Here is an 18,991-nt window from a genome sequence, read left to right on the forward strand (position 1 = left end):
TTTTTTTTTTCATATTTTTTGTGAAAATTAAGTATAATTAAAATTTAAAATGAATAGAGGATTTAATAAATTTATGAATATCAATAGAATAAATTTAAATTCAATTCTTAATTCAAAAAATTTTCAAAATCAAAAACTAATCTTTACAAAATTAAATAAACAAATTAAAAATGGTATTAACATTACATCATTCCCTCAAATAAGAGAGTTTGCATCATCGTCATCATCATCGTCATCTCCTTCTTTTTCATTATCATCATTACTACAATCATCATCATCATCATCATCATCATCATCATCATCATCATCATCATCATCATCATCATCATCATCATCATCATCATCAAAGAGAAATTATTACAAAAACAATAGAAATACCAATACTGAAAGTTTAGAAAATTGTTCATTGGGATTTAAAACTGGAGAATGGGATCAAGAAAAAAAAGATAAATATTATAAATCGGCAAAGAAATCATCATCTGTAATTTATGCTATAATTGGTATCAATGTTGCTATTTGGAGTAAGTTAAAATAATCAATTTGTTTTAATATACCATTGAAAAAAAAAAAAAAAAAAAAAAAATTAATATGGTTATTTATTTTTATTTTTTTTTTGTTACTAATTGAATAACAAATCAAATTAATTATTTGATTTTTATTTTTTCTAAAAATTTTAAATTAGTGTTTCTTAATAGTGATGATTCATATAGTTTTCAAAGAATGATTGGAAAGAATTTCATGTTGAGTCTTGATAATTTCAAAAGTCAACCAATAACTCTTTTGACAAGTATGTTTGCTCACACTGATGGTTTTCATTTATTAGTAAGTATTATTATTATTATTATTGAAAAAAAAAAAAAAAAAAAAAAAAAAAAAAAAAAAAAAAAAATATATACTAACTTTACCAACTCTATTATTTAAATTAGTTTAATGTAAATATTATTAGTTATTTATTTATTATTATTTATTATTTATTATTATTATTATTTTGAAATTAATTTTTTTTATTAGATGTTTGCATTATATTCATTAGGTCCAAATGTTTTATATTCGTTAGGTAGTTCAGCATTTTTTGGAATGTATATGGGTGCAGGTATTTTATCAGGTGTTGGATTTTTAGCAGTTCAAAAGTTTTATAATAGTAAAAATTATTACGATCAAAAGCGTTTACAAAATACTCGTGCCTTAGGAGCATCAGGAGCAATTAGTGGGGTTTTAATGCTGTTCGCTTGTTTATATCCAAGAATGACCCTCAATATTTATGGTATCATTCCAGTTCCAGCTGCACTTTTGGTATCTGCCTATTTCGCATACGATTTATATAATGAAGTTTTCAGAAAACAAACTGGTGTTTGTCATGTTGGTCATCTTTGTGGTGGTCTTTATGGTCTTGGTTATTATTTAGCAAATAGAAGAAGATTTTAAAAATAAAATAAAAATAAAATAAAATAAATAAATAAAAAAAGTCAAATAACAATAATAATAATAATAATAATAATAATAATAATAATAAAATTCTTATTCTTGGTTCATAAAATAAAAATGAAATTCCTTTTGATTTTTTTCTTTTTTGATTTTTTATAAATATACATGTATACACACCAAATGGATATTTTATTCTATTTTATTTTATTTTATAGTCTAATGTATTATTTCTAATGTAATTATTATTATTATTGTCATTATATTTTTGGAGAAGATGGTGAAGTTGGTGATGAAATTGAAGAGGATGATGACTCTGGTATTGATAATGATACATCTAAAAATTGATAATTGAAAAATAAATCATCTAAAGTTATTAAATCATCAGCAGATTTCTTATTTGAAAATACTGTTCCAATTGGTTTCGATACATATATACCCCTTGAATCTGGATAAATAAATGCAAATTCAAATTTTGATTCTTTATGTCTTGCTAATTTATATGTTTCTTTAATTAAAATTGTAATTTCTTTTAATGTTGCATTTCTCCTAAATTAAATAAATAAATTAATTAATAAATAAATTAAAAATTAAAAAATATAAAAAATATGAAATTACCATGTATAGATTTGAATTTCATCTTTTTCTGGTACATTTCTTGAAGAAAATTCACTAGGACTATGAAATGAACCTTCTTTAATAAAAACTCTTAATAAGAATGGGCAGATCTTTTCCCTATTTAGTGTTGCTATTCCTAAATTACTTCCATTGCCTGTTGAATTAATATTATTATTATTATTATTATAATGATAATTATGATGAGAGAAACCTCCCTTATTGGTCATTGGGAATATAATTTAAATAATTTTATGAAAAATAAAATTCAAAAAAAAAAAAAAAAAAAATTTATTCGAGAACGAATTGTTACTTATTTACTTGTTTATTTTTCATTATTATTTTTTTTTTTTATTTTTATTTTTTTTTTTTTTTCATTTTTTATTTTCATTTTTTTTTTTTTTTCATTTTTTTTTTTTTTTTATCTTTTTTGAATTAATTTTTTTTTTTCATCTTTTTGAATTAATTTTTTTTTTATTTTTATTTTTAATTTATTCAAGTTCAATTTTTTAAAAATATATATATATCCATATAAAGATGTTAAAAAGTTTAAATTTTATAAATAGAGTAACAGTATCTTCATTATCAAAAACTCGTAACTTCACATCACAAGTTAATAAAGAAACATGGGATAAATATGTTGCAAGCAATAAAAAACCAGTTGTTGTTGATTTCTTTGCTACGTATGTTTTTCTTTTTTAATTTTATTTTTGCCTATTTCTCTTATTCTTTTTAATTTTGTGTATAGATAAAAAAAAAAAATTTAAAAAAATAAAAACTAACCTAAACATTTTATTTTTATAGATGGTGTCCACCTTGTAAACAACTTGAACCAGTATTAGTAAAAGCAGTAGAAGATTATGGAAAATGTGATTTATATAAATATGACATATCTGAAGAAGAAGGATTTCACGAAAAATTTGGAATTCAATCAATTCCACATGTTATTGGTTTTCATAATAACAAAATAGTTTTCGAATTCAAAGGTGCCATTCCAGCATCCCAAGTTAAAAAACATTTGGAAAAATTTGATGAACATTTAGGCGAAAAATAAAAAACAAATAAAAAAAAAAAAAATATATTAAATAAATAATTAAAAAAAAAAAAAAAAAAAATTTGGATAATTCCTTTTTATCATTTTTTTTTTTTAATTTATATTTATATTTATTTTTAAAAAATAATACTAATAATATTAATTAAAATTAACAGTTTTTGGTGGTTAATTTTTTAAAAAACAGATTTAAAAAAAAAAAAAAACCACAAAAAAAATAAAAAAAAAATCTAATTGTTTAAAGATTAAATATAAAATTAATTATTTTATTTTATTTTTTTTATCCACCCCATCTATTTAATTTTATCCACCAAATGTACTTTAAATGCACTAGTTATTCTAAAGTAGTTTTTTTTAATTATTTAAAAAAAAAAAAAATATATTAAATAAATTTTAAAAAGAAAAAAATAAAAAAATAAAAAAATAAATATAAAAAAACAAAAAAAATTATTTAATTCAATAAAAAAAAATTTAAAAAAATTTATTAAAGGTTATAAACAAATCATTCCTTCTTGACTTAAATAAATAATCAGTTACTCAATTATAAAAATTTTAAAATGATTAGAAATATAAGTAAAAGTATTGTAAATTTAAATTCTCAAAAAATTGCAACAAATACTTCATTTAAAGAACTTGTACTTGAATCAAAAAAGCCTGTTATTGTAGATATTAGGCCATGGTAAATTTTAAAATAAAATAAAATTAAAAAATAGAAAATAATAAAATGTTTATTGATTTTTAAATTTTTCTTAACATTTTTTTTTATTATTTTTTTTTTTTCTTTATTTATATATATAGTTATTATACACCAACAAAGTTTTTAAATAAAGAATTATTTGAAGCAATTAAAGAAAAAAATGATACATTTGAATTAGTAACAATTGATTTCGATGAAGAATATGAATTGGCAAAGCTTTTAAAAATTCAAAGTTTTCCAACTATAATTGGTTTTTCAAATGGTAATTTCTTAAAAAAACATACTGGTCCATTCCGTAGTAAAAGCCATATCCTTGAATTTTTAAATCACATTGAAACTGAACATAAAAAAAAATATTAATGTAAAACTCTAAAAAAAAAAAAAAAAAAAAAAAAAAAGCTTAATTAAATAAAAAAAAAAAAACTAATAATAAAATGTATAATATATTTTTTAAAAATTCATTTTTATTTTATTTATTTATTATTTTATTTATTTATTATTATTATTATTATTTACCACATGATTTAATAATGCGATTGAATTTGAAAAAGAGAAATTAATATTTTGACCTCTTGATCTTATATAAATGGTACGAAGATTAATTAAAATATAAATTATTAAAGATATTAATAATGTAAATAACACAATCCATGGTAATACATGCATACCAATATATTGTTGACATATACCAATTAACCATGGAATTACGATCTCTCCTGCCACTGCACCAATAACCATATAGGATGTTGATTCACCAGTAACTGGTATCGATAAATTTTGAGGGAGAGAGAACGCAGTTGGGAAAATTGATGCTAAACTTAAACCCAATCCAGCAGTTGATATCCAAAGTATAGCTGATGAATTTGGGAAAAATATCATTAAAAGTGTAAAGAAGAAACAACCCAATGTATCCATAATAACCATCTTTTGAGGTGACATTACCAATGATATAAAAACTCCTGCTAATCTACCAACTGTAAAACTTCCCCAAAACATTGAATTTAATAATGCTCCTGTTTTTTCATCAAATTTTAAATTTTCAATACTATATTAAAAAAAAAAAAAAAAATTAGTTAAAATTATAATGATAAATAATTAATAATAATAATAATAATTACCTAAATGTACAAATCCAACCACCAAAACCACTTTCACCACCGACATAAAAAAATAAGAATACAGCTATTGCAGCTATAACTTCAATTTTTAATCTTTTTTCTGTTTTTGAACTACTGATATCATTATTATTACTATTATTAATCTTTAAATCTGTTGATTCATTAATTTTATCATTTATAGTGTTTGTAATTGCATCATCAACAATATTTGAACTGTTATTATTATTATTATTATTACTATTATCATCAATATTACCAGTGGAAGGTATTAATTCAATATCTTCTACAACTGGTGGTTTTGCAGGTTTTAAAAATATAACAGTAAGAAAACTTGAAAGCATAACCATTGATAATACGAAATATTGAGTGAATAATGAATTTTCAGACATTCCTGCAACAAATAAAGGTGCAACAAAAGCTCCAAGACCAAAAGAAAAATGTAAAAGTTGCATGAATGGGTTAACTTTTTCCTTCCATACCCAAACTATTAATGTATTTAAACTTGAATCGATTAATCCTGCACCTCCACCCTCCAACATGAATAAAAATGCTGTTAACCAAATATTCTTACTTAATGGTATTAATAATAATGATATTGACATTAATATAACACAACCTGCAATTACTAAATTATTATTTTTAACCCTATCTAAAAACTATTTTTTTTAAAAAATAAAATAAATAATAATAATTTAGTAAATTAAAAAATAAATAGGATATATGATTATGTAATAATAACAATAATAATAATAATAATAATAATTATTATTATTATTACTTACTCTACAACCTAATGAAAATATAAAATAACCAAGACCTCTTGCAGAAAAAAAATAACCAACTTGATCAGTTGAAGCATGTAAATGATAAGTGAAACTATGTAATGTTGGACCTAAAGAACCAACACTAATACCTAAAGCTACAAAACAAAATAAATAAGCTGAAGTTAAGATTAATTCAGATCTATGCATTGAAGCATCAATTTTAATCTTTTCACATTGTTCCAGTATTCTTTCATAGATATTATTATTATAGTTCTTTTTAATATATTGACTGAAAGGGGCAATATAACCACTATCATCCATCGATGTTATAAAATCACTTTCATTCAATTCATTAACTCCATTATCATCCAATGTTAATGTAAATTCGTTAAATGATTGTTGATGTTTATTTTTAAAATTTTTACCATATATATTATCATCATCATATTCATTATTGTCATCGCTATAACTACCAATTACATTAATATTATTATTATTATAGTTGATATTATTATTATTACTATTATTATTCGGTATATAATTACTATTATTATTATTATTATTATTACTTCTATTAGATGATTTTATATTTTGATAATCTTCCTCTTCTTCTTCTTCTTGTTGTTCTTCTTGTTGTTGCTGTTGTTGAATATCTATTGAAGTTTTTGGTGGTGAAATTAAACTTTGACTGTCATCATTAAATTCTTCAATTTCTCCAGACATGTTTATATCCTCTTTACTTTGATTCATTATAATGGCACCACTATTTGATCCAATGGATGCTGTACCTTCTTCTGAAAATTCACTATCATATTGGTTAATATTATTTTCATTGCCATTACTAACGCTATTTGAATCTTCCAATCTAATGAAATCTCCTTTTGTCATTATTGTTATGGTGTGTGGGTTGATAAATTTTTTTTTTTTTTTTTTTTTTTTTTTTTTTATTATTTGTCTATTTTTATTTTGAATCTAAATTATTATTGTTATTATATATTATTACTATTACTATTATTATTATTGTTATTACTAATAATACTATTATAATGTAATCGATTGGAAAATAAAATATAAATTAAAAGGTCTGGTGACTAGGTGGTTGACAAAAAAATAATAAAAAAAAAATTAAAAATAAAAAAAAAATAAAAAAAAAAAAAAAAATGAAAAATTAATTTGTTTTAAAAAAAAAAAATGACACCACAGTTAGTGTGTTAACGAAAAATTAAAAAAAAAAATAAAAATTTTTTAAGAATTTCCCGTAATAACACAATTTTGATAGATATTTTAAATATAATATTTCACCAAACAAAAAAAAAAAAAAATTAAATTTGATAAATAAAAAAAATAATAATAACCCATCCAACAAATTAAAATGAGTATCTCAAAAAAAACCTGATTTATATTTGATCATTTTTTTTTGATTATTCTTTTTATCCAATTATCGTAAATAAATAAATATATAAAATATTTTAAGAAATTTAGTTTTAAAATTTTTTTTTTTTTTTTTATTGCTTGATTTTTTTTTTTTTTTTTTTTTTTTCTTATTAATTCTTTTTTTTTATTTTTTTTTTTTTTATTTCTTATTTTTACCACCACTTGGTTTTGACTTTTTAGAAGAATCTTTTGAACGTCCAACAGTTTTTAATTTATTCTTTTGAGCTCTTAAATCTTTCTTCATACGTTTATCAACGATCTTGTATTTACCAGTACCACCACCAGCAGTTTTTGATTTTTTAGCAATCATGATGATCTTCTTTGGTTTCATATTCTTCTTATCAGTACCAGAGTAAAGTTTTTCAATGGCTTTAGATTTCTCACGATTGGACATTTCTGGATTATCAACGATACTACTTGCCTTGTCACGAGTTTTCTCCATTTTCTTACCAAGACGATACTTCTTTCTAGCCTTAGCCTCTGCGATCTTCTTGATTGGACGATCATCAATTTCTTTAATCTTTCTTCTAATTTCATCGACCATTTCTTTGGTGAGTGGAGTTTGAGCTTTATTATGACGATTTTCATCATCAGTGAACCAATTTGGTAAACCTGTATCATTGAATGCATATTTATTAAATGAATCATCGATTAAATCTTGTCTTGATTTCTTTCTAATCAAGAATTCACCCAATGCTTTAGTTTTAATTTTATCATCAATATCTTCATCCGAGTCTGATTCATATTCAACCTCTTCTTGAACTGGTACTTCTTCGAAACCTTTAATGCTATTTCCTTTATCATCATCATCATCTTGATCATCTTTATCATCCAATGTTGGATTCTTTTGATATTTACTCTTTTGTTTACCAAATTCAGCACTGTTTGTAGTTTTTTGTTTCTTTGTAATTGGTTGAGCAGCTTGTGGTTTTTGTTTCTTTAATTTACTAATATCAATTGGTTTATTATTTTCATCATCTTGGTCGTCGTCGCCATCTTGTTCTGGTTCGGATTCAGAATCACCTGGATTTCTATATTCAACACCACCAAATAATTCATTATCAAAAAATAATGAACTAACAGCTTGAGCATCTGGTTCTTTACGTTTATTACCAACTAATAATGGATTTGATTCTTCTTGTTCTTCAACAAATTCTTCATCATCTTCATTATAACCATCTTGACCGATTTTATCTTTTTTAACTTTAACATCATCTAATTTTGCTGCTTTCTTTCTAATTCTTTGTTGATATAATTTATATTGTTCATCTAATTGTTGTTCAAGATATTCATCATCATCAATTAATTTTGAATCACCATTGTTGTCATCGTCGTCATCATCGTCAGAATCATCTGAATCAAATTCATCAGAACTGATATCACTATGATCAGCTACAATATCTTCATCAAATTCATCTTTACCCTTCATTGAATATAAATCACCATCGGTAGTTTCTTCAATTTTATCACCTGGAATATGCATTGTTAATTCAATCTTTCTTTGATGTTTACGTTTTAATTCATTTTGTCTCTTCTTTTCTTTTCTCTTTTTCTTTTCAACCAAAGCCAAGTACTCCTTCATCTCCTCTTGCAAATTCTCTTCCATTTCTTCGGCGGTTAATTCTTTCTTTTCCTCTGGTTTCTCGGTCTCTTCCTCATCTGGATTATCCAATTTCTCTTTATAGGCAGCCATAGCTTTCTTCCATTTAATGATTTTTTGGAAATCATTTTTATTTAAAACTTTCAAATCTTTAACCAACTCTTTAATCTCTGGTGTGGTCAATTCATGTTGTTCAAAGATTTTTGCGGCTTCATCAAATTCAAAGGCATTGAAATTTGCAAGATCTTGAAGATGTTCATTACTATTGACAAAATCTGAAATGAAACCTTTTTTATACAATACTGTGACGCCATCTTCGTAACCAGCTCTATTGACTTTTTTCTTCTCTGAAAGAACATCGACTTTCTTAACTTCTTGAATCTCCTTGAAAACGAATTTTGGATCTAATAATTTTGGATCGATTCTCTTTGGATTCAAAAAGCCTTGACAAACTACGAAAATCTCTGCTGATGCATTACGTGATGATGGTGGTTTAGTAGATTCAACTTTTTTAAAGAGTTTGTTGAATACCCAAATCAATGAATTATAATCTGAGCCTCTGAAAACTTTAGTTACAAACCAACCACCAGTAGTAAGGAATTCAGTTGCCAACTTTAATGCATGTAAAGTTAATTCCGCTTGTTGATATGCATCTTGTACCCATGATGTACCCATATTTGGTGCACCATCATGTAAACATACATCAACTTTCCATGTTTTCAATGCTTTTTTAATCTCTGTTCTACACTTTTGTGTTGTAATATCTTCTGTTAAACCAATACAATTTCTAACTTGTCTAATTGGTACTAAATCTACACCAACAATTAATGATTGAACTGGCATATATTTTGATGCAACTTGCATCCTATATAATAATAAAAATAAAAAAATAAAAAATAAAAAATAAAAAAAAAAAAACGAGATTAATATTTATTTATTTATAATATTTATATTTTTAATAAAATAATAATAATAATAATAATAAAAACTTACCAACCACCTGGTGCAGCACAAAGATCTAAACAAGCTTTTGCGGTACCCAAAAAATTGTATTTTTTATTTAATTGAATTAATTTGAAAGCAGCACGAGATCTATAACCTTGCTCTTTGGCCATATAGTAAAACTTATCTAAACGACCCTTGGCTAACTTCTTTTTCTTTTGACCCATTTTAGTTTATATATATGTGTATCTATATTTATTAATACAGGAATAAATATTTAAGAAGAGAAAAAAAAAAATAAAAAAATTTTGTAAAAAAAAAAAAAATAATAAAAAAAAAAACAAATCAATTTTACGGATCCGTTCGTTTTTTTTTCTTAAAAAAAAAATTAAAAAAAATTAAAAAAAAAAAAATTCAAAAAAATAAAAAAAAAAAATTAAAAAAAAATAAAAATTAAAATGATTAGATAATAAATAAAAGATAATTAATTTTAAATGGTTATTTTTGAACCAAATAATTCTTAACCAAAATTTTTTTTTTTTTTTACAAAAATAATAATAATAAAAATAAAAAATGAAAATTTTAAAAAAAATGAGATTTGGTTACTTTACTTTAATTTATTTTATTTTATTTTTGTTTTTTTTTTAAAAATTTTTTTAATGAATATTTGAATAAAGATCATAAATAAATTAAACTAAATATTTAAATGAAAAATAATAAATAATAATTAAGAAATAAAAACAAAAAATCAATAATTTAATTTTTTTTTTTTTTACATTTTATTTTTTTTTTCGAAATTCAAAAAATTTTGATTTTCTGTGCAAAAAAAAAAAAAAAAAAAAAAAAAAAAAAAAAAAAAAAAAAAAAAAAATGTTTTTTTTTTTTTTTTTTCAATTTTTTTTTTTTTTTCATTTTTTTTCATTTTTTAATTGGGGGAAAATACCCTTCAGAGACTCAATAACCCCCCAACATCATTCGTTCGATTAAATGGTGGGAAAAAAATTAAAAAAAAACTTGGTTTTTTAAATTATAAAAATTAAAAAAAGGACCAGCAGATTTTTTAAACCATCTTTAGTTAAAAACTGTAAGTACACACACTTTTTTTTGATTTTTTTTTTTTTTAAAAAAAAATTATTATCTGTTTTTTATCTTTATTACAACAATATGTTCACATTTTTTTTTTTAAATATTTTTTTTTTTTTTTTTTAAAAAGAATACTTTTTTTATTTTATTTTATTTTTAATTTCACAATCAACCACATTCATTAGAATAATAATCAAACAGCAAACAAAGTGAAAGTATTTAAAAAAAAAAAAAAAAAAAAAACAAATATTTTCATAAAAAAAAAATAAAAAAGTTAAAAAACAGTGGGAATTTTTTTTTTTTTCATATGAAAACACTATGAAAAAAAAAACAAAAAAAAAATAAAAAAATAAAATAAATATATAATATACAATCAAAAAAAATGAAATAAATAAAAAATAAAGAGTTATATATAATAGTAAAATTGTTTAATTTTTTTTTTTTTTTTTTTTTTATTCTCAAAACTAACTAAAATTATTATAATTTAAAAAAAAAAGGTCGTACATTTGCTACATACAATACAGTTAATTCTACAACATCATTCCCAACTTCACATTTTGAAAAATATAGAGCAGAAAAGAATGAAGTTGATCCAGAGAACCGTGGATTTGCTTATTTAGTTGTAGGTGGTGCTGGTGCTGGTTTAGCAGCTATTGCCAAGAACACTGTTGTCACAGCATTAAGTACAATGTCACCAGGTCAAGATATTCTTGCCTTATCATCAGTTGAAGTTGATCTTAGTGGTATCCCAGAATCAACCGCTGTTGTTGTAAAGTGGAGAGGTAAACCATTATTCATTCGTCACAGATCCGCTGAAGAAATCTCTGAATCACAAGCTGTCCAATTATCAACACTCCCAGATCCACAAGCTGATAACGCTCGTTCAAAAGTACCAGAATGGATTATTTTAGTTGGTGTTTGCACTCATTTAGGTTGTATCCCAATTTCAGGTGGTGGTGATTACAATGGTTGGTATTGTCCATGTCATGGTTCTCACTATGATAACGCTGGTCGTATTAGAAAGGGTCCTGCCCCAATGAACTTAATCGTTCCACCATATAAATTCATTACTTCCGATAAAATCATTGTTGGTGATGAATAAATTTAAATATTCCATTTAAATAATAATATAATAATAATAATACTTTTTCAAAAATACACGTAATAATAATAATAATAATAATAATAATAATAATAATAATAATAATAATAATAATAATAATAATCAAAAAAAATAATACTCACAATATTTAAAAAACAATAACTTTTTTTTTTCCAAAAACAAAATTCAATATATACATAAAATAGTGCTGTACATAAATCTTTAAATAATTTTTGGTACAGCTGTTAAATTACAAAAAAACAATACAAAAAAAAAAAAAAAAAAAAAAAAACTCTTTAATTTACTTTTTCTTAAATAATGCGAGAGAATAAAAAAATAAAAATAAAATTTAATTAAAAAAAAAAAAAAGAAAAAAAAAAAAAATAATTGAAAATTATATTTTATCTATCTAAAAATGAGTTTTTATTGGATTTTGAACTAAAAATTTTAAAACTATTTCAGGAAATTTTAAAAATAACCGTGATTATTTAGTACTTGGGAAAACTGGATCGTTTTCGTTAACTTTTCTAAAATCTGGTCTTTCAACAACAGTGGTGGTATCTTTGGTTGGTTGTCCGCTTACTAATTTCCTTCAGCTTCTTTCCAGGTGCCTTTATAGTTATCACTGACTTCATATTCTTGACCAACTCTTCCTTCAACAATTTTTTCTGGTTCCATACTAAAATTTTTTTTTTTTTTTTTTTATTTTTTTGTTAAACTATTCCACTAAATTTGATACCAAAAAAGTAAATTTTCTTTTTATTTTATATATATATATATATATATATATATATATATATATATATATATATATATATATATATATATAACTATTTATGAATATTTGGGTTTGGAGAAAAAAAAAAAAAAAAAAAAAATTAAAAAATATAATTTGTATTTGGGTAGTACAAAAAAAATAATTAAAAAACCAAACTAAGAAAAAGAAGATTAAAAAATGAAATTATAAATCAAAAATTTAATTAAAAAAGACCAAATTAGGAGACAAAAGATTTTATAGGAAATGTAATTAGACCATTATTTAAATAATTGTTTTGTGTTTATATATATGTATTTATTTTATTTTATTTTTTTTTTTAAAAAAAACCATTGCTGAAAATAATTGTTTTGTGTTTATATTTATATATTTTTTTAAAAAATTATATTAATTTTATTAATGTTAACAAAATCTTTACCATTTTATTTTTTATTTTTTGTTTTTAAAATCTAGAGTCTTTATAAATTTTATGTATTTTTAAATTTATTTTATTGATTTTTTTTTTTATTATTTTTTTTGATCAAAAAAAAAAATGTTTTAATTTATTTATTTATTATTATTCATCTTAATTTTTAAGGTTAAGAAAACTTCCAATTTTATCAATTTAATTTGGAAAATATTTTCTTTTTGAATTTTAAAGATTTTGTTGCGTTCGGTTGATATTTTTTTATGTGACAAAAATTTTTTTTTTTTTATTTTTGTTTTTTTAATTTTTTTTTTTTTTTTTTTTTTTTTTTTTTTTTTTTTTTTTTTTTTTTTTTTTTTTTTGGGGATAAAACTTAATTATTTATTTTTTTATTTTTAATTTTAATTTTTTTTTATTTTTTTTTAAAATTTTAATTATTTGTATCATTTTAAATTTTTTTTAATATTAATATATATATATAATATTACAAATAGTAAAACAGAAAAATAAAATCAACATTGCAATTAATTTAAATATTAATAAAACACATAAGAAAAGAAATAAATAAAAATGTCACAAACTGATATCCTCTACGCCTGTGTTAGTTATAAAGGTGTTTGTTTAGTAGAACATAAAATTGCAAATGGTAATTTTATTGATTTAGCAAGAAGGTAAGAGAAATTCAATAAAATAAAAATAAAAATAAAAAAATCTTTAAATAAATTCAATACTAATAATTTAAACTTAAATATAAAACACAACATCAATTCTAAATGATAATTTATAAATAACTATATAAATACAATAATAACAATAACAATAACAATAACAATAACAATAATACAACAATTTATCAACTTTTTTTATCAATAGACTTATCACAAAGATTCCACCAACAAGTAAAAAGATTTACACATCAGAGAATCATAATTTTCACTATATTTCAGAGAATGATTTAGCGTTTTTATGTTTATGTCACGAGAAATTAGGAGTTCAAATACCATCAGAATTTTTATCAGATATTAGACAACAATTCATTCGTTCATATGGACAATCATTTTCTCAAAATTCACCAACAGCTACATACGACCCATTCATTAGAGTTTTAGAGGAACGTATGAAATATTACTCAAATCCAAAATCGAACAAAATGAATTTAGTTATGGATCAAGTATCAGAAGCTAAAGGTGCTTTAACTGATGCTATAGGTAGGTTTTTTTTTTTTTTTTTTTTTTATATGTTGTCCACATCATCAAATATTATTGTTGTGTGGGGCGTTTTTTTTTTTAAAAAATTGGAAAAGATATTTTTTTTTAATTTTTTTAAAAGGTTTTCCGACCTGTGGTTACATCATCAGACATTAACAAATTAATTATTTTAATTTTCCAAAAAATATAGAAAAGACAATTCACAGAGGTGAAAAGATTGAAATTATTGTAGATAAAACTGAAAGACTTCAATCAGAATCATTTGTTTTTAAAAGTAACTCTGTTGCTTTAAAAAGAAAACTTTGGTGGCAAAATAAAAAATTAGCAATTGCAATTGGTTTAGTTGTTTGTGTAAGTTTACCTAAAAAAAAAAAAAAAAAAAAAAATTAAAATTAAAATCAATTACTAATTCTCTTTTCTTTTATAGATTTTAATTGCTGTAATTACCCTTGCTCTCTTAAAATATTTCAAAGTAATTTAAATAAATCCCTATCAAAACTTTTACACTGGAAATCAAAAAAAAAAAAAAAAAAGACTTTTTATAGAAAAAATAAAAAAATAAAATTTCAAAAAAGAAAAAAAAAATTAAAAATAAATTCTTGGATTGTACAAAAATAGTTATTTAAATTTGATTTATATTATTTTTTATTCTATTTTTTTTTTTTTTTCTTTTTTTTAATTATCAGTTATCATTGAATCTTTTTGACCAAAACCACCTCCACCTGGAGTAAAAATTATAATTGATTCATTTCTTTCAATGTTGATTGAGTTTTTACTACCAATATTAATATATTTTCCATTATTTTTTAAAACTAAATTTAAACCTCTTTCAGCATTTTCACCACCCATTAGTCCACGTGGTTGTAATGAACGACGTTCTGATAGGATACTTACTGTGAAATTTTTTAAGAATTGAATTTCTCTGACTACACCATCACCACCTTTAAATTTACCATCACCACCTGAACCATATCTAACACTAAATTCTTTAACGATTACTGGATAACGTTTTTCCATAATTTCAACATCAGTGATTCTTGTATTGGTCATATGAGATTGAACAGCAGTGAAACCATTAAAATTTGGACCAGCACCTGTACCACCAGCAATAGTTTCATAGTAACCCAATGTTTCATCACCAAAAGTTAAATTATTCATACAGCCTTGACTATTGGCACAAGCACCAAATGCAGATAAAATAACATCGGTTAAACGTTGACTTGTTAAAACATTACCTCCTACGACAGCAGAATCAAATGATGGATTTAAAATTGAGCCTGGTGGGATTACGGTTAAAATTGGAGCTAAACAACCTTGATTTAATGGTATTTCACTCTTTACCATTGCTCTGAGACTATAGATGGTAGCAGATAGTGTAATTGACGTTGGTGCATTTGTATTGCCATATACTTCAACACCTGATCCACTCCAATCGAAAATTGCAGACTTTTTCTCACGATCAATGGTTAACTTTAATTCAATCTTTGAACCATCATCCATATAATCGGTGGAAATAAGTGTATCGAGTGGTTTTAAATTATTTGAAATTGAAATATCATATAACATATCTCTAACAGCTAATTCAGCATTCTTTTGAATATGATACATATAGGCATGAACAACATCCAAACCATAATGATTGATTAGCTCTTGCATCAATTGAATACCTTTATGATTTGCAGCGATTTGTGCTTTCAAATCACTGATATTATCAGAGAGATTACGTGATTTTTCAAATGTTTTTCTAACTGCCTCTTCTTGGAAATGACCATCCTTTACAATCTTTAATGACATGATTGCTGCACCCTCTTCAGAGATACTCTTTGAAAAGGGTGGCATTGAACCTGGAGTAATTCCACCAATATCTGCATGATGTCCACGAGATGCAACGAAAAATACAATTTCACCTTTATGATAAACTGGTGTCATTACCGTTAAATCTGGTAAATGACTACCACCAGCTTGTGGATGGTTTGATAAAACTACTTCACCCTCTTTCCAATTGGAACCTAAAGTTTCAACTTGATATTTAACAGCATTTTGCATACTACCTACATGAATTGGAATTGCTGGAGCATTTGCAACTAAACCACCATCAGGACTAAATAAAGCACAACTAAAATCTAAACGTTCTTTAATGTTTGTAGAGATTGAGGTACGAATGATTATTTTACCCATTTGTTCAGCAATACTCATAAAACGATGAGAGAATACAGATAACATAATTGGGTCTAATTCTGTGGTAACTGTTTTACTTTTACCACCACCAATTAGAATTTCAATGTTACCTGATGGTTTTAAAATATTTGCTTTACAATTTGGTTCAACCACGATTGTAGTTGTATTATCAATAATGATAGCTGGACCATCGATTGAATCACCACCACACAATGACTTTAAAAGATAAATTGGTGTATCAATTCTACCAACAGATTCAAAATAACATTTTTGAATGGTTTCAGGTTTTAATGGTTCACCAGTTGAATCATTGATTCTAAGAGAATTTAAATCGGAGCCACGTGCGTGTACTCTAACTCTAATATCATCAATTAATAAGTCACGACCTAAAATAAGGAAACCAAATTCTCTCTTATAGTTGCTTTTAAATTCAGCTTCATAGTCATGATTATCGGGTGTTTTAATCATCATTGCTGTATCAGTACCAGAGAATCTTAAATTTAGAAAACCTTCACAAAATATTTCCTCTTCAGGGAAACCTTTATTCAAGAGTTGTTGTTTTGCATTTTCTTTCAATTGGTTTAATTGTTTTTCAAAGGTTGATTTATTCTCTTTATTATAGATTAAGGAACATGGTTCTTGAGTATCAATAACCAAATCGGCCAAACCTAAACCATAGGCACTTAAAATTCCAGAGAATCTATGAATGAAAACTTTTGGCATACCTAAATTTTGAGCGATACTGCATGAATGTTGGCCGCCTGCACCACCAAAACATGCAAGAACATGCTGAGAACAATCGAATCCTTTTGCCTCTGTAATGTTTCTAATGGGTCTACACATTGCTTCATTTGCAACTCTAATGAAACCAAAAGCAACTTGATCCTCTGTCATTAGTGGTAAATTATTGTTTTGTTGAAATTGATTGATTTCATCGGTCAACTCTTTAAATGCCTTTTTGGTTGCCTCTAAATCCAATGGTTCATTTTGATTTGGACCAAAAATGGGTGGGAAGTATTCTGGTAATAATCTACCCAATAATAAATTTGCATCAGTAATAGCCAATTGACCATTCTTTTTATAACAAACCGGACCAGGATGTGCACCAACTGATTCAGGACCAACTAAAAATAAACCACTCTTAAAGAATAATCTACTACCACCACCTGCCGCAACTGTATGAATATCTAATTGTGGTGCTTGAATTGTTAATCCTGATATTTCAGTTTCAAAAACATGATCCAATGTTCCATTATATCTACTAACATCTGTTGATGTACCACCCATATCAAATCCAATTATTGGTTGTTGTTTAATTTCATTATTGCCATTGTTGTTTTTATGTGATTCAATTACAGTTGAAGTAGTTTTTGAATAACCAACTACACCACCAGCTGGACCTGATAAAATTGATCTAAAACCTCTAAATGAATCAACTGGACATAAACCACCATCACTCATCATAAATGAAATATCAACATCACCAATATTACTATCGAATCCTTTTGTAAAGTTTTTAATATACAATTCAATTAATGGTGTCAAATATGCATCTACACAACTTGTTAAACCTCTTGGTACTGCTTTAATCATTGGCATTAATTGATGTGATAATGAAATATGCTCAAATCCAATCTCTTTTGCAATTTCACCAACTAATAATTCATGATCATGAAATGTATATGAATGAATAAATACAACTGCAATTGATTTTATACCTTTAACAAAATATTTCTTTTTTTTTTTTTTTTTTTGTGGTATTAATAATTTTATCAATTTCTTTTTTTTTTTTTTTTTTTTTTTGACTGGATTAGGAAAAAAAAAAAAAATTGGAAAAAAGTTTTTTTTGGAAATTCTAAAAATAGAATTTTGTTTTTTTTTTTTTTAATCAAAAAACTTACCAATAATTCAGATTTAATTTTATCTCTATTTGGAATTTCTAAAACTTTAATATAATCACCAGTTGTACCTTTTTTTAAAGAATTTGGAGACTCTAATTTGATATCATTTAAAACTTGATCATTTGTAACAATTTGAACTCTTTCATCAAGTTCAACCACAGAATTATAGATAAGTTCTGGTTTTGTAATATTTAATTCAAATATTTTTGGTCTTGATTGATTACCAATTTGTAAGAGATCTCTAAAACCTTTTGATGTTACCAATAGTACCTTTTCACCTTTTCTCTCTAACAAAGCATTGGTTCCAACAGTTGTACCCATACGAATTGATTTAATTGCATAGGTATCAACATTTTCTTTTGATATGGATTTACCTTGAATACGTTCCAATATTCTTCTAATACCTTCACGTGGTGCATCAGAGTAATTCTCTGGATCCACTGATAATAATTTCTCGACAATATAATATGGTTCATAAGGAAATTCTGCATAAATATCTGTGAATGTACCACCTCTATCAATATTAAATTTAATTGATTTCTTTAATTTATCAATTGTCATTTTGAGATTTAAAATAAAAAAAAAAAAAATAAAAAAATTTACTTGGGTATTTGTGTGAATGATAATGAAATTAATTAAAAAAAATTAAAAAAAAAAATTAAAAAAAAATTAAAAAAAAAAATTGTGAACAATCA

The 18,991-nt window shown here is 23.7% G+C and overlaps 10 protein-coding genes across 10 annotated transcripts; 5 read left to right on the forward strand and 5 right to left on the reverse strand.

Annotated features, from left to right (window-relative positions):
* Positions 1-49: 49 nt before the first annotated feature.
* Positions 50-1,425, forward strand: DDB_G0284937 (rhomboid family protein; the record flags this gene model as incomplete). Its single annotated transcript, XM_634850.1, has 3 exons — positions 50-521; positions 683-822; positions 1,012-1,425. The coding sequence occupies 3 exons, from the start codon at positions 50-52 to the stop codon at positions 1,423-1,425; spliced, it is 1,026 nt and encodes a 341-aa protein (XP_639942.1).
* Positions 1,426-1,682: 257 nt separating this feature from the next.
* On the reverse strand, positions 1,683-2,373 carry DDB_G0285057 (hypothetical protein; the record flags this gene model as incomplete). The annotated part of the gene is made up of 3 exons (XM_634851.1): positions 1,683-1,971; positions 2,041-2,255; positions 2,359-2,373. The coding sequence occupies 3 exons, from the start codon at positions 2,371-2,373 to the stop codon at positions 1,683-1,685; spliced, it is 519 nt and encodes a 172-aa protein (XP_639943.1).
* A 201-nt stretch (positions 2,374-2,574) lies between these two features.
* On the forward strand, positions 2,575-3,091 carry DDB_G0284939 (thioredoxin domain-containing protein; the record flags this gene model as incomplete). Its single annotated transcript, XM_634852.1, has 2 exons — positions 2,575-2,720; positions 2,842-3,091. 2 exons carry the CDS (start codon positions 2,575-2,577, stop codon positions 3,089-3,091), a joined length of 396 nt encoding a protein of 131 aa, XP_639944.1.
* A 554-nt stretch (positions 3,092-3,645) lies between these two features.
* On the forward strand, positions 3,646-4,145 carry DDB_G0284941 (thioredoxin domain-containing protein; the record flags this gene model as incomplete). Its single annotated transcript, XM_634853.1, has 2 exons — positions 3,646-3,767; positions 3,887-4,145. 2 exons carry the CDS (start codon positions 3,646-3,648, stop codon positions 4,143-4,145), a joined length of 381 nt encoding a protein of 126 aa, XP_639945.1.
* A 129-nt stretch (positions 4,146-4,274) lies between these two features.
* On the reverse strand, positions 4,275-6,555 carry DDB_G0284943 (hypothetical protein; the record flags this gene model as incomplete). The annotated part of the gene is made up of 3 exons (XM_634854.1): positions 4,275-4,830; positions 4,904-5,559; positions 5,686-6,555. The coding sequence occupies 3 exons, from the start codon at positions 6,553-6,555 to the stop codon at positions 4,275-4,277; spliced, it is 2,082 nt and encodes a 693-aa protein (XP_639946.1).
* A 685-nt stretch (positions 6,556-7,240) lies between these two features.
* Positions 7,241-9,870, reverse strand: fsjC (rRNA methyltransferase; the record flags this gene model as incomplete). The annotated part of the gene is made up of 2 exons (XM_634855.1): positions 7,241-9,566; positions 9,695-9,870. 2 exons carry the CDS (start codon positions 9,868-9,870, stop codon positions 7,241-7,243), a joined length of 2,502 nt encoding a protein of 833 aa, XP_639947.1.
* Positions 9,871-10,687: 817 nt separating this feature from the next.
* ucr (ubiquinol-cytochrome-c reductase subunit) lies at positions 10,688-11,828 on the forward strand (the record flags this gene model as incomplete). Its single annotated transcript, XM_634856.2, has 2 exons — positions 10,688-10,727; positions 11,224-11,828. Coding segments are annotated over 2 exons (645 nt in total), but the record flags the coding sequence as incomplete, so codon positions are not given.
* Positions 11,829-12,229: 401 nt separating this feature from the next.
* Positions 12,230-12,506, reverse strand: DDB_G0284949 (hypothetical protein; the record flags this gene model as incomplete). The annotated part of the gene is made up of 2 exons (XM_634857.1): positions 12,230-12,266; positions 12,412-12,506. 2 exons carry the CDS (start codon positions 12,504-12,506, stop codon positions 12,230-12,232), a joined length of 132 nt encoding a protein of 43 aa, XP_639949.1.
* Positions 12,507-13,579: 1,073 nt separating this feature from the next.
* vamp7A (vesicle-associated membrane protein 7) lies at positions 13,580-14,698 on the forward strand (the record flags this gene model as incomplete). Its single annotated transcript, XM_634858.1, has 4 exons — positions 13,580-13,680; positions 13,883-14,217; positions 14,408-14,568; positions 14,645-14,698. 4 exons carry the CDS (start codon positions 13,580-13,582, stop codon positions 14,696-14,698), a joined length of 651 nt encoding a protein of 216 aa, XP_639950.1.
* A 194-nt stretch (positions 14,699-14,892) lies between these two features.
* On the reverse strand, positions 14,893-18,857 carry oplah (5-oxoprolinase; the record flags this gene model as incomplete). The annotated part of the gene is made up of 2 exons (XM_634859.2): positions 14,893-18,129; positions 18,297-18,857. 2 exons carry the CDS (start codon positions 18,855-18,857, stop codon positions 14,893-14,895), a joined length of 3,798 nt encoding a protein of 1,265 aa, XP_639951.2.
* Between the last annotated feature and the right edge of the window lie 134 nt (positions 18,858-18,991).

This window comes from Dictyostelium discoideum, assembly GCF_000004695.1.
Source record: "Dictyostelium discoideum AX4 chromosome 4 chromosome, whole genome shotgun sequence".
Taxonomy (NCBI): Eukaryota; Evosea; class Eumycetozoa; order Dictyosteliales; family Dictyosteliaceae; genus Dictyostelium; species Dictyostelium discoideum.